The sequence below is a fragment of the Rutidosis leptorrhynchoides genome, chromosome 3, assembly GCF_046630445.1.
Source record: "Rutidosis leptorrhynchoides isolate AG116_Rl617_1_P2 chromosome 3, CSIRO_AGI_Rlap_v1, whole genome shotgun sequence".
NCBI lineage: Eukaryota > Viridiplantae > Streptophyta > Magnoliopsida > Asterales > Asteraceae > Rutidosis > Rutidosis leptorrhynchoides.
Window position 1 is genome coordinate 434193555 of NC_092335.1, and position 15308 is coordinate 434208862.

General features: G+C 35.8%; 2 protein-coding genes across 2 annotated transcripts; one reads left to right on the top strand and one right to left on the bottom strand.

Annotated features, from left to right (window-relative positions):
- Nucleotides 1-1424: 1424 nt before the first annotated feature.
- Nucleotides 1425-3840, top strand: LOC139897887 (probable E3 ubiquitin-protein ligase XERICO). The gene is made up of 3 exons (XM_071880600.1): nucleotides 1425-1543; nucleotides 2917-2988; nucleotides 3075-3840. The coding sequence occupies exon 3, from the start codon at nucleotides 3092-3094 to the stop codon at nucleotides 3548-3550; it is 459 nt and encodes a 152-aa protein (XP_071736701.1). The 5' UTR covers nucleotides 1425-1543; nucleotides 2917-2988; nucleotides 3075-3091; the 3' UTR covers nucleotides 3551-3840.
- Nucleotides 3841-4606: 766 nt separating this feature from the next.
- Nucleotides 4607-6768, bottom strand: LOC139897888 (uncharacterized). Its single transcript, XM_071880601.1, has one exon. It carries the CDS (start codon nucleotides 6576-6578, stop codon nucleotides 4854-4856), a length of 1725 nt encoding a protein of 574 aa, XP_071736702.1. The 5' UTR covers nucleotides 6579-6768; the 3' UTR covers nucleotides 4607-4853.
- Nucleotides 6769-15308: the final 8540 nt, after the last annotated feature.

Below are 15308 nucleotides of genomic sequence, written 5' to 3' on the forward strand. Positions count from 1 at the left end.
ATTTTTAAGTATATAACTCATTGTTAAAATACCTAATGAGATACTTACTTATCATAATATCATGTTAACTATATATATAACCATATATATGTCATCATATAGTTTTTACAAGTTTTAACGTTCGTGAATCACCGGTCAACTTGGGTGGTCAATTGTCTATATAAAACCTATTTCAATTAATCAAGTCTTAATAAGTTTGATTGCTTAACATGTTGGAAACACTTAATCATGTAAATATCAATTTCATTTAATATATATAAACATGGAAAAGTTCGGGTCACTACAACTACCGCGAATTTTTGGCTTGGAAAGCTTTCAACAATTAAGGAAGAAGCGACTCACAACATTACTCAAATAATCTATCAAACAATCAATCCGTAGATGAAGTGCCGTCCCCAACGTCTCAAAAAAAAGCCAAAGCAAAGGAAAGGAAAGGAGCCGATGAATGAAGAAGGTTCGAGCCGCAACCAAACCACGTGGGATGCCGATGACGAGTTACGTTTGGCTCAATGTTGGATACATGTTTCCGAGAACTCGATTGTAGGAAACGCAATGACCGGCATATACGCATTATTTATGTATATTTTACACGTTTATACTATATATTTACACGTATATTATATTTATAAGTATATATTTACGCATTATTTATTATATATATGTATGAGTATATATTTATTATATATGTATGCGTATATATTTATTATATATGTATGCGTGTATATATATATATATATATATATATATATATATATATATGCGTATATATTTATTATATATATGTGTACACGCATTATTAATTATTATATATATGTATACGTATGCGTATATTATTATTTATATATATAACTATAGATACACTGACAACGTTTATACGTATATGGAAAACCTTTTGGTACCAAATTGTTGAAAAATACAACAAACGTAATCCACCATGTGCTCGCACGAAAGATGCATTGTCTTCGAAATGGACCAAGTTGAATGCTGATTGCAATAAGTATAATGGTATTGTGAACCGTTTGAAGGGCAGTGTGAACGATCGTAGTTGTTGTACTAGGATTTTTAATTTGAATAAACTAGGACTTTTGAATTTTGTGCAAGTTTTATTTTATTTATCATTTATATTTTATCAAATAATTAAATTAATTTTAAAAAATAATTAAATAATAAGAACATAAATATTTTCTCTTTTCAAGACACTGAACTGACACTGAACTGACCATCTTTTCAATTTCCTTGTTTTTTCACCAATGTCAGTTTTCAGTGTCAGTTCAATCGGCGTCCAGCCATCACCAAGATACTGAACTAACATTGAACTGAGGTTAAGGTGCCCATCATCATCATCATCATCATCATCATCATCATCATCATCATCATCCATTATATTGGCAACATTTCCTCCTCCCCTGCCCCCTTCTCCCTGTCCTCTGTTACAGAACTCGATTCAATTCTTCATTCGTATATCAAATTACATTACATTACATAATATAATAACATAATTAAAAACAATAAACTTATTTATTCAAGCTCAATTTGCTTCTAGGTATGTTTTTCATTTCTATTTGACTATTTCTAGCTAAATTTCTTTCATATCTTTGTGTATCATGTCGCTAATTAATTAGTAAAAAGTACTGCGATCTGTTAATAGATCTCACCTCTATTTCTAGCTAAATTTCTTTCATATCTTTGTGTAAAATCTTTTATGGGTCTTGCTTCAAATTACTAGAAAGTTCTACTTAAAAAAAAATGATCTTTTTATTGATGTAAATACATAACCTTTTTTCAGTACAGGATTCCTTTGTATTTGGATCTTGCCTTTAAAATTAAGAATAAGAACCCAATTGGGTGCTTAGTTTTACTTTTCCTTTTGTTGCAAGGGTGATTGGTTTGTATTATTGTTGCAATAATTGCAATTAATTTTAAATTTTTATTATCAAAACTATGCTATTTAATTTAGAAAAGGAAAGTGTAAGTGGTTCAAGATTAGTCTTTCTTTTTACTTTTTTTGTTCACCTCTGTCCAATTATAAAACCCAACTAATCAAATTGCTTGAATAGAATTGAAGTACTAAAAGCAAAACAAAAATAACAAGTATTAGGATTCAATTCTTGTTATATTCAAAACTTTCCCCTAATATGATCATACTAAATGGTCTGTTTAATTAAGGATTAAAACCACAAATTGACTATATACTTTTTCAAATGTCCCGATGTCGCCCATATACTCATTTACGTTCCACTGTCATCTACAAACTTTTAAAAAATGTACCAATGTCAACATTTCGTTACCGGTCACCTGCTAAACCGGTAAAGTTAATTATTTAACTTTTTTTCATTTTATATGTCCCGATATCGCCCATATACTTTCAGTTGTGTTCCGATGTCGCCCATATACTTTCAGTTTCTGTTCCGATGTATCACCGATGTGTCGTGACTAATTAGAAGCCACGTCATCAATTGTTTTCGTTACAGGTAAAAAAGTATAGTGGGCGACATCGGTACATTTTTTGAAAGTTTGTAGACAACAGTGGGACGTAAATGAGTATATGGGCGACATCAGGATATTTGAGAAAGTATATAGCCGATTTGTGACTTTAACCCTTTAATTAAGGATGTTTCTGTACAACTCCTAATCCGGGCTCTTAATTCGGTAAGTAAAATTGCTACCGAGTATTTCTTTGTCACTTAATCTGAAAATTGGTTTGTTTTTAGGAGACATAGAATCACACACCCCTTCTTCCTATTAAGAGAACAAGACTTAATGCAGAAAAAAAGTAAACAGCACCTTAGTATTGTATTAAGAAAGTCTTGCAATTATTAGAATATGATAGATAGATAGGTAGGTAGGTGCAAAATTATAAATCCAAGATATAAAGTTTAATGGGGTGTGTTATAAATTTGTGTTTGTATTTTGCAGAACAAATTAGTTGAAGAGTTTAGAAGAACATATTCAGCTGCTTCCTATTTCAAGATTTTTGCCTTCTAAAAGGTAACACAAGTAAACTGTAAAAATATATCAATTTTTTAAAGTTTATAAGTATATGAAGTTTGATCCTCTTTTTGTCATCAATTTAGGTCAACAACAACAAAACATGGGTCTATCAGCATACCATAGCCCATTTGATACTGGTGTACTGTGTGTGATACTTATGAACACAGCCATGTCAATATCGATAATGAAGGAAATCGTCCGTTCGATCCTTCATGTGATCGGTATCCATTTTGCATCATCATGGGACGAATATAACAATCACACACTTTCAGCATCAGTTGAATGCAGAGGAACACCTTCAGAAACTTACATGGAAGAATTCAGAAGCCGAATACCATCGATCCTTTATGATTCCTTGTGTCGGCGCACTAAACAAGAGTGCTCAGTTTGTTTGGTGGAGTTTAAACCGGATGATGAGATTAATCGGCTTTCATGTGGGCATGTTTTTCATAAATGTTGTGTTGAGAAATGGTTAGAGTATTGGAATGTTAAGTGCCCGCTTTGCAGAAACCATATGATGATGCCGAAAGAAACTGAAGAAAACAGTTGCCCAATGTGAGGTTTTTGGTTTTTCAGTTAACGGCATTGTGTGCACAAATGTGGTTCAAGATTCGAGTTTTTGGATGTTTTTTATGTGCTTATGTTAGTGCACAAGTACAGACATGGAATTTGCTGATTTTGTATATAAAATGTGTAATGTTTCCGGTGTTGTATGCACCTGAGAAACTGTTAGTAGTTTTTTTTTTTTTTTTTTTCTTTCCAGTTTTGGATCTGGTTTGGATTAGAAAAGGAGTCGTCTTCATTGGTGTATTTGGTGTTTTATTCTCCTTGAATTGGAATTGAATGATCTTTGACAGAATCCATCTATTAGAAGATCTATCAAACATCAAAAAACTTATCGAACACAATGCCTAATAATTACTTATTTATTTCTTTTATCGGCCAACTCACCAGAAAGCAACTAGCTGAGAGCAAAAAGCACACTGAACACGAACCGAATCAACTGAAAGGAGAGAAGCGATAGCAACTTACCAAAAAGTAACTACTCGATAGAGGGCTAGATCACCTACTTAATAGTTTAAAGTAACCCAATAGAACCTGGACAAAAAACTTATTCCAAATTTGTTCTCATGTATCAAGTTGTGCTAGAAGGAACTCCAAAAGATGGCTTGATAATTTGACTTATATGACAAATTACAACTCATAGAACACTATTTGAGAACTTATTTGGACAGAGTAATCAACAACAAAATTAATCTGAGATTGATTGGATTGGACCTTTTATACATTTATATAGTAAATTTCAATTCAAATTTATATGTACAAATAGAAGAAAACTATAACTTTAACATAATTGTTTAAAAACATAAACATAAGCGTTCATTTGTTCAAAAATTAGTTTAAATGCATGTTAGAATGTTTACCAAATTTGACTTTGACCGGCTTTGACCAACAAATCTAATATTGACCCATTAATCAACATCGACGTTGAACGATTAATATAACAAATTTTGAAAAACCGAATCGGTCTGTTCTTAAAAACGAGTAATCGGGGTTTTGTAGATGAGTGCATGAGGTGCAGACAAGAGCGAGCAGATAAATACAAAAGAGCAAGTATCATATAATCTCCACAAGCAGATTTATGCAAGACAAAGTATCACATAATCTTAATTCTTAACTTAATGAGCAACAACATTATGAAAAGTACAAAAGAAAACTCATCTGAATGTAAAAGAAATCTAATTTGCTACTTGATGTAAAACTATATATGATTAGAACGAATCTTAAATTTTCTCAAACGTGACACTATATGAAGATACACATAAAACACAAGAGATATCTAAAAACCTCCAAATATGACATCAGCTAGCTGAAGAAGTGCATGTGTTAACCCCATTCTTACAGTCTCTGGTGAGGTCATTAAACGTCTCGATTTGCTTTTTACCCCTCAAAAAAACTTCTGTATCAACAGACGCCCGCATGTACCCATCAAACTCAACCGGAACACCAATATTCAGCTTCATCATCTCACTATACCACTCGCTATTCTCATCCCAAAGACCATTGTATTCATCAAGAAAATGAGTCGAATACTTATCTTTCAACGGGTCAAAAAAAGAAGTATCTAATTCATCTGTTGCAATATACAAATTCCTTCCATCATCAACCTTATCTTGCAATGAAGAAATTAAAGCTTCAGGTGAAGTATCCACTGCAAGATTCGGCCATTGTTCCTTATTCTTAGCCTTTTCGCCTCTCACAACATGAACAGAATCAAAATCCCAGTTCATTTTTGCTGATATTGCAGACACAATGTCCATTAATCTTCTTGATTTCCATATCATATGCCATGGTCTTTGAATAACAGACTCTGCTTCACCTTCACACACTCTGTACCAGTAATTATCGGGCTCCACACTACCAAATTTTCTCATAATCAACGTATCCTTAACCCCAACCATCTTCATCGGGCTGACCCTAAAATCCTCCACAAGCGAAATACTTAACCCGTCTTTCTTATGCCACTTGTTCCAATCTGACCAAAACTGACCCTGATCCAATACAGATGCAGACTCCCTCAAATGCTCAAAATCAAAGTAAAACCTGAAATCTTTCCCTTCTTCATCTTGACCTGATCTAGTATAAACTGAATTCAAACAAATGCTTAAATCCATCACAAGTGTCCTATTCAAGTACTGCGCTTCACCTAAAGCACACATAAAACTCCACAAATAGTGATCCATACTCTTGCATCGTTCTCCACCGCCATTATACAACAAATACTTCCCTTGATCAAACGAATTTTCCGATTCAACAACAGGAAGAGTATCATTTACACTCTCACCAACAACTTGAACACCAATATTCTTATCATCTTCACCCATTGGAGTTTTCTCAAACCCTGGCTTTTGATGCCTCTTCCTTTTCCTAGCATTCCCACCCGAATGATAATCCCCAATACTAACAACACTAAGCGTACAATTCGCTGACCTGGCAATCACAAAACTCCTATAATCCTTATAAAGCGAAGCAGTCTTACCTTCTTTAGGCCTAAACCGCCACGCCATATGACAAGAACTATCATTAATCCCACGAACAGGTTTCCCAAATCTATAAAAATGTATATCCTTAAACTGTTCAATCGCAGCACTCATCATCAAATGAAAAACCTCAGGATCGGTACAATCAATCGCCTTATCGATCTCACCGCTACAATCGCGTGCTTCTTTTTCCTCAACTTCACCATCCATCTCAGGTAACGATCCCGAACTAACTACATCCGAAGCATTTATCGAACTACCGAACGCGGTTTCGTTCGCTTTCATAAAATCCTCACCAGTTTTCACAACAGTACTATCGGATACAAATGTGGCATTTGAAGTGGAAGTTAAAAAGTTTGTAATTTTAGTTGAAGGATGAAATAACGGATCTTCAGGTTCGTAAGTAGCAGCAATAATAGTAAAAACTAACACACCGATTACAAAAAACGTGAAGAACAAGTTTCCGATTATAGCTAGCGCATTTTGCCCTAAATTTTCCGGCCGGAAATTGCCGGATCGTGACGGTAAACCACGGCCTAGCATCATTTACTTATAATTAATTAATTACTAATACGATACGATAGATACAATAAGCACAATTGCTAGGGTTTGTAGATCTATGTGAAACCTATATTTAGAAAAATAACAATTCGAATTACCTTTATACAAACGAAGTGGTAATCGGACTATAGATACAAGTAAATTGTATGTATCGATACTTTCAGATCTGCATTATGTGAAATTGTGAGCTGAAGTGTATGCTAGTAGAGGTCAATTGTAAAAGGAAATATGTTTGTCGACAACGTGAAGACGTGTGCTTGAGGCGCAAATTAGTAATGGTGAATGTGATGGGCTAACGTACGTGGGAACTAGATCCACCGATACACGGAGATTATAGAATTGACACGGTAATAGTTGTTTCTACAGTGAGTAATGATTCTTGTTTTAAAGATCAATTTCAATTCAACGTTTGTTTTCAGGTTATCGTTTTGTTTAGTCAAAATTTGGATTTTTCTTTTCTCTACAAACAAACACCAGGACTCACATTTTTTCTAGATGTTGGTACTATTTTTCGTCTAGCACCTTAATATGTACCAGTACAATTTTAGAAATACTCAGCGTGATAGGATGTGTTGCTGATTGATGTTAGCCTTCGGAAAAATCCCTGCAGACCCGGATCACGGACGAGTTTTCAGTGGGGTGGCCTTATCAATCTTCCAAGACCAAACTGTGAAGTAGGTCTGTGCAGCATGTTGTTGCTAAGTGGTGAGTTCTAAAGTGAGAAAGTACTGTGTGAGAGAGAGTGTGTTATTTGCCACAAGTTACCGAATGATGTAATGTGTTGACCCAAAGACCTATTTATAGGCTCAGATCCTTCGGAATTTTCGGATACACATGTCAAATGATGATTGATTGATGCATGCGAAGTTTACGTGACCGACTTTGGCTTGGCGCTGACATGGCATGTGTGCTGCTCACACGCTTATTTAAGGGCTTAAGCATAGAAGCTGGCTTCAGGGGTTATGCATGACGCTGAGCGGCCTGGTACAATCGTAGAACGCTGAACAGCTGTTCAATAAAAATTGCTATTACCGTTGTTTTCAAAAATAGTAAGTTTCTACAAATAAAAAATAAAAAGTTCATCAAATAGCAAGTTGACTATAAAGTCAATGTCATCCAATAACCAACATAATGTACTACAATGTTTGAAGATAAAATTACATGGGGTCCATGTGTTATGTTAGAAACTACAAGCGGAGTCCAAAAGAATTTTTTCGCCTTGAGGGGTCACTGTGGTATGCAATAGTTTCACCGGGGGTCAAACAGCCTAACGTCTGTTAAAAACTCAGTTAAAATTCATCATGTGCTAGGCATTTAGTCAAATTTTCCGTTAAAATTCGTCATGAGGGTAGAATGTTCATTTAGTCAAATTTTGCCTTTTTAATTTATTATTTATTTTATTATCTTTCCATTTATCTTATTCACAATAACAGAAACACACAATCACCGTGAAGTCTCTCCAAACCTAGAACTAAAACACACTCACAACCACCGCCTTCTTCAACAGCCACCACCGCCGCCGCCTTCTTCAACAGCCACTGCCGCCGCTTCTTCAACTACCACCACTGTCGCCTTCTTCAGGAGCTCTAACGATGCTTTATAAAACCCAGATCTGATTACCACCGAAATCAATGACTTCACCTTCACTGATGATGAATATGAAAACAAATTGCTCAATCTAAAAGTTTAATTTAGGGTTAAACCAAACCTCTGAGTGATGGTGGTGGTTGTCGGTGATGTTGTGGTGGTGATAGCAATAACCAACCCTCATGAACTCTCTAGTGGTTCAGTTAAATCCACCCACCAGCGCTTCCATATTACTGAAGGATGGTTATTTGGTGAGATATGGGAGGGGGTTTAACAAGATTCGACCCTCATGAACTCACACGCAGTTCAAATTGCGATTAATAAGTCGTTATCGTTAAGATGTTGGTGGCCGCCAAAATTTGGTGTTGGTGGTGGCCGGAATTTATTACACTTTCTTTATGGGTTTTATCTCTCGAACACAAATACACAGTTGACACAAACAAAAATAGTAGTTCCGGATTAGTTAAGGGGTTTATATAAGTTTGACTTATAAAAGTCACTATCTTGTTATCACTCCTTATCGGTTTCATTGTTTGATCTTGATAGTCTTATGAATTACACGTCCTGGCCTATTATCTTATCGTCTGCCCCTGTGTTTTCACATGAATTTGAATCATTGACATAACACTGATTATACGATTTTTTAGATCTTGAACTTCAAAGTGATTGTAGAAAACAATAATAGAACAAGATCGTCCTCATTTCTCATCATCATCTTAATATTTTGTATTGTTATTTTTATTGTAATAGTCTTTAATTACTGGTAAGGTGAAATTTTGTTTACAGCAACCATGATGAATTGATGATGAAATTAGGATAGGGTTTTTGCTGTAGACATTCAAATATCTCAATTTATTGTTTTGGATGTGACGAATTTTAAAGGTTTTTTTATGTGAATTAGGATAGGGTTTTTGTTGTTGGTGGTCAAATTTTGTTTACAACAACCATAATGATTTGATGATAATCATAAGGAGAGAAATTTGATGATGATGATTGATATTGCTCAATTACATCATATATATATCTCGCAATATCATGTGAAATACTCTCGAATCAAGGATAGTTAAGGCGATTTCTACAAGTAATACACAAAGGTATGAAAAGTGTATCGGAAAGTGGTTTATAAAGAGTTTTGGTGAATTATGATCATTCTATAAGTTGTGATTTCATCATAGTTGATCCCGATACAAGTTATGGTCAAATTAGTGCTCTAAAACGATAAAACAAGGCTTCAGGTATGTTGGACGCCGTCCAAAATGATTGGGACGCCGTCCAAATGAAGGGAGATTTGGAAAAAACGAGACAGAACAATTCAGCACAACTGGACGCCGTCCAGAAATCTGGACGCCGTCCAGCCCTTCACAACTGGACGCCGTCCAGGCCTTTACAACTGGACGCAGTCCAGAAATCTGGACGCCGTCCAGAAGTAGGTTTCAGCCTACTTTTTGCTTTTGACCAACTTTCACCACTTTAAAAGTGTATTATTGAGAGAGATACGAACAGTTACGAAACAGAGGAGTTCCAAGACGATTTTAGGAGCAAAATTGGAGAATTCCAAGCTCTTGGAAGAGGCTTAACATCCAAGAATCAAGAATCAACGCCTTCTCCATTCAAGATTCATTCTCTATTAGGTTGATTTCTTGTTCTTCACAATGAATTCTACTTATCAATTGATTATTATTTTGTTTGTTAATATGATTGTTGGCTAAACTATATAATGTTTGTCTAGATTAATAACTGAGGTATTGGATGTAATCTTATCGATTGAATGTATTATGTGTGATAGTTTAAAGCTTGAATTAAAGAACCATGTATCGATTGAATGTATTATGTGTGATAGTTTAAAGCGTGAATTAAAGAACCATGCTTATTGATGTTAAATCATTTGTATCTAGTTAATTGATATGTTGTTGATAAAGAGAACTCTTGTTGATGTATCATATTGATTTACAATCAACTTGTCTTAGATTAATTGTTTACTAAACCGGACCAAGGGGGTAAATTAGATCAAAATGATTAGACGATATAGGAATGAATTGTGTAGAGCGAACGCAAAAGACAATTGTTATTCGAGTCTTTGATCTAGCTAATCAACTAGTCACAAACGAAAAAGTCTAGGTGATAGGGAACCCTCCACTTAGTAATTCTAGTTTGAGTACTTGCTAAAGAGAACTCTTGGCAAGTAAATTTGGGTGATTAGCATATATATCATAGTTATTTGGTTACAAATACGAGAACTATAGAGAAAAGGGAACCCTTGATCTTGTAATCGAGTTTGCGTGTTTACTAAAGAGAACTCTTGGTAAATCTATTAGGTAACTTACACACATAGTCATTCAATCGGGTCTTAACAATATAACTTACATCCAATACCGAGGGTAAAATATCTAGATGAATATTTCGTATCTTTGATCTTAATCAAACTATCTTATTTGCTTTCTTTGCACTTGTTTTCATTATATAAATTTAAAAGACCAAAAATATTGTTTTTACTTTTAATCTTCTCTGATTTGGCTAAATCGTTAAATAGCCACAAAAATATAATATCTTGTACCTTTAAGTTTCATTTACTTAGTTAATCACAATATAGTTTCTAATTTTAGTTTGACTAATCCAACTGTCCTTGGAACGATACACGGAACTAAACCATTATTTATACTACTACACGATCGGGTACACTGCTCGTTAGTGTGTAACAATCTTTAATCGGTATTTTTCCATACTATTTCATATAACAATTCATATACCACGTTTTGCACATCAAGTTTTTGGCGCCGCTGCCGGGGACAGTTTTGTGTCAAAATAGAATTGTTAACTAATTTGTGATTAAGTAGTTTCTTAATTATTTTAAATTATTAATAATCTTTGATTTTAATTTTGTAGAATCGGTGCATTTAATAGTTTTGTTAGTTGTGTGATTGACAGATTTTAGGTTGCATATGCCACATACCCGAAGTTCAGATTCTCCATTACTTACACCGCTTACAGAACCTGATAGAAAGCTTGGTAGGATCCCAAAAGAAGTACTTGAACTTTTTGAATCTTCATCAAAGCAGGAAACTTTTGATTCAGAATCAAGTACAACCAAGCCGAGATATTCTGAATTTGGTGAGCCCGTTCCTCCTCCAAAATTTGAAATGGAAGGAGAAGCAAGACCGGTGGTACCAAGACAATCAATGGCGGCCAAGATGAAGGCAACCCGAACCGGACAAGGTAGTGCTATTACTCCTCCCACTGGCGAGGTAAATTTTGAAATAAAAGGACCTATTCTCCAAATGATTAATAACAGGTGTCAATTTGGTGGTGGTCCGAATGAAGATGCAAACGAACATATTCGTCTTTTTCAAGAGATATGTCTTCTTTTCAAACTTAAACCAAACGCTGACCAGGCCATATTTTTAAGACTTTTTCCATGGACACTTCACGGGGAAGCACGAAGTTGGTTAGATTCATTGGCCGAGGCTACGATAGAAACTTGGGATGGTATGTTGGAAAAATTTCTTAAGAAATATTTTCCATCTTCTAAGTCCGCGAGACTTCAACACGAAATTACCCAATTCTGTCAAAAGCCGATGGAAACCTTGTACGAAGCATGGAATCGATTTTCCAAAATGCTAAGAGGTTGTCCAAACTATGGTTTGAATACCTTCCAAAAAGTCCAAATCTTTTACAAGGGTTGTGATGTTGCAACCCGAATTTCCATTGATCAAGCGGCCGTAGGTTCACTTATGGACAAAATCGAGCAAGAGGCTTATGAGATAATCAAGAAGCTAGCCGATTATTCTCATGAGTGGCATCAAGAACGACCAATTACTCGTAATGCTCAAGTCCAAAGCGCTGGTGCTTATGATGACCTTAGTTCCCTAAGTGTGAAAATAGACGGTGTTGCTCGAAACATGGACAAAATCACTAAGGAAATTCATAGTATGAAAGTAGGTTGTGAATACTGTGGTGGTCTCCATTTAGGAAAAGATTGTGATGCCGGTTTAACAATGGCTCAAAAAGAAGAAGTGGCTTTCATAAGCCAAAGAAATAATAATAAATTTCAAGGAAGAGCGCAATTTAACCGAAACTTTAACAACCCATACAACCCTCAAGGTCAAAATTCCAATTACCAACAAGGGTCAAGTAGTGGGTTCCAACAACAAACTCCGGGTTTTTATCAAAAACCCCAACAGGAAGATAAAAAGTCAAATTTGGAGAGTATGTTGGAAAAGTTGATTGCATCACAAACTCAGCTTGTTACAAACATAAACCAAACAAGCGAGAAAAACGAGCACCAGTTTAGAAACCAACAAGCCTCAATTCAGAATTTGGAGAAGCAAATGAGTGGCTTAACTAGTTTACTTAGTGAAAGAAAACCAGGGAGTTTACCGGGCGATACCAATAAGAACCCCTGAAATGAGCACGCCAATGTTATCACCACACGGAGTGGTCTAGCATACGAGGCTCCAAGAATGCCCGAAAATTCTGATTTCAGTGTTCCGTTGAACTGAAATGATGAACCGGTTAAGGAGCCGGAACAAGTGGTTGAAAAGAAAGAACGGGAGAAACCCGTAGTGAAGCCATATCAACCACCGCTCCCATACCCAAGGAAGCAACAACAAGAAAGGCTAGAAGCCGAAAGGTCAAAATTTCTAGATATGTTTAAACAAATTAACATAAATATGTCTTTTATTGATGTGATCTCAGGTATGCCAAAGTATGCTAAGTTTTTAAAAGACTTACTTACTAATCGGAAGAAAATGGAGGAACTTTCATCCGTCACCATGAATACTAATTGTTCCGCAATCTTAATGAACAAAATACCAAAGAAGTTAGCAGATCCTGGGAGTTTTACCATACCATGTCTCCTAGGAGATTTGGAATGCATTAAAGCATTAGCGGATTTAGGGGCTAGCATAAATTTAATGCCTTATTCATTATATGTTAAGCTAAACCCCGGGGTACTAAAACCAACCCGAATGGCAATTCAACTAGCGGACCGCTCTGTTAAATTTCCTCGTGGAATTTTAGAGAATATGTTAGTAAAAGTGGGTACCCTAGTATTTTCGGCCGATTTTGTAATTTTGGACATGGAAGAGGACACACGTGTGCCTCTTATATTGGGTCAACCTTTCCTCAATACCGCTAGAGCTATGATAGATGTTCATGGGCAGAAATTGACCCTTAGTATTGAGGATGTTAAGGTTACCTTTTCTTTTGACCATGCCTTGCAATACCCTGAGTCTACTGATGACCAATGTTATTATTTGAAAACCGTAGACGCATATTCAGAGTTGTTGCAGGAATTTTCAGAATTGCAAGGTTCGGGAGAATGCATTTTGGCATAAGGTGATGAAGAAAACATGGTGGAAGAAGTGGAGATGTTGACCACCTTGATGGCTAACGGTTATGAGCCAAATGATAAAGAATACAGAAAGTTGGATTTAAAAAATGAGTACCGATGTAAAACATCGATTGAAGAACCTCCTGTTTTGGAACTCAAGCCACTTCCAAGTCACTTGGAATATGCTTACCTTCAAGAGGATTCTACTCTCCCGGTTATCATTTCATCCGAACTCTCTGTAAGTGAGAAGTCTAAACTTGTTTCCATGTTAAAAGCCCATAAACCGGCTCTAGCATGGAAAATTCATGACATCAAGGGTATAAGTCCCTCTTATTGTACACATAAGATATTAATGGAAGATAACTATAAGCCATGTGTACAAAGACAAAGGCGACTGAACCCTAATATGCAAGAGGTCGTTAAAAAGGAGATTGTCAAACTCCTAGATGCAGGTCTTATTTACCCAATTTCGGATAGTCCTTGGGTGAGTCCGGTCCAATGTGTACCCAAAAAGGGTGGCATGACCGTTATCACCAATGAAAACGATCAATTAATTTCCACTAGGACTATCACGGGTTGGAGGGTATGTATTGATTATAGAAAATTAAATGATGCTACCCGAAAAGACCACTTTCCCCTTCCTTACATTGATCAAATGTTGGAAAGATTAGAAGGAAAGAACTTTTATTGTTTTCTTGATGGTTTCTCAGGATATTTCCAAATCTCTATAGCACCCGAGGACCAAGAGAAAACCACCTTTACATGCCCTTATGGTACTTTCTCCTATCGACATATGCCCTTTGGCTTATGCAATTCTCCTGCTACCTTTCAAAGGTGTATGGTAGCTATTTTTCATGACATGATTGAAGACTTTATGGAAGTATTCATGGATGACTTTTCAGTCTTCAGTGATTCTTTTGATTCATGTCTTCATAATCTTGAGCGTATGTTGATTAGGTGTGAAGAATCTAATCTTGTACTTAACTGGGAAAAATGCCATTTTATGGTAAGAGATGGCATTTTTTTAGGTCATAAAATTTCCTCTGCGGGACTGGAGGTGGACAGAGCTAAAGTGGAAGTCATAGCCAAATTACCACCACCGTCAAATGTGAAAGGTGTAAGAAGTTTTCTAGGGCACGCCGGTTTCTACCGTCGGTTCATTAAAGATTTTTCTAAAATTGCAACCCCGATGAACAAACTTCTTGAGAAAGACGCTCCATTTGTCTTTACAGACGAGTGTCTTAACGCCTTTAACCTCCTTAAAGTAAAACTCACGCAATCACCCATTCTCATATCGCCGAATTGGTTAATTCCATTCGAACTTATGTGTGATGCTAGTGACTTTGCTATTGGTGCCGTCTTGGGGCAAAGAATTGAAAAACATTTCCAGCCCATTTATTATGCTAGTAAGACATTGCAAGGAGCCCAACTTAATTATACTACCACCGAGAAGGAACTCCTGGCAATTGTCTTTTCGTTTGATAAATTCCGATCCTATTTGGTACTAGCAAAGACGGTTGTCTATACAGACCATTCAGCATTAAAATAATTGTTTGCTAAGCAAGATGCTAAACCCCGGTTAATACGTTGGGTCTTGCTTTTGCAAGAATTCGACATTGATATTAAAGACAAAAAGGGGGCCGAAAACCTAGCTGCCGATCACCTTTCTCGACTTGAGAACCCGAATCTTGAGGTTCTCCATGAGACTGTTATTCAAGATAACTTTCCGGACGAAAATCTCATGAAAATTGAGAAAATTGATGATCCTTGGTTTGTTGACATAGTCAACTATCTTGTTG

Excerpts from the sequence above, each read along its gene's own strand:
- LOC139897888 (XM_071880601.1), bottom strand. The coding sequence starts at position 6,578 with ATGATGCTAGGCCGTGGTTTACCGTCACGATCCGGCAATTTCCGGCCG.
- LOC139897887 (XM_071880600.1), top strand. The coding sequence starts at position 3,092 with ATGGGTCTATCAGCATACCATAGCCCATTTGATACTGGTGTACTGTGT.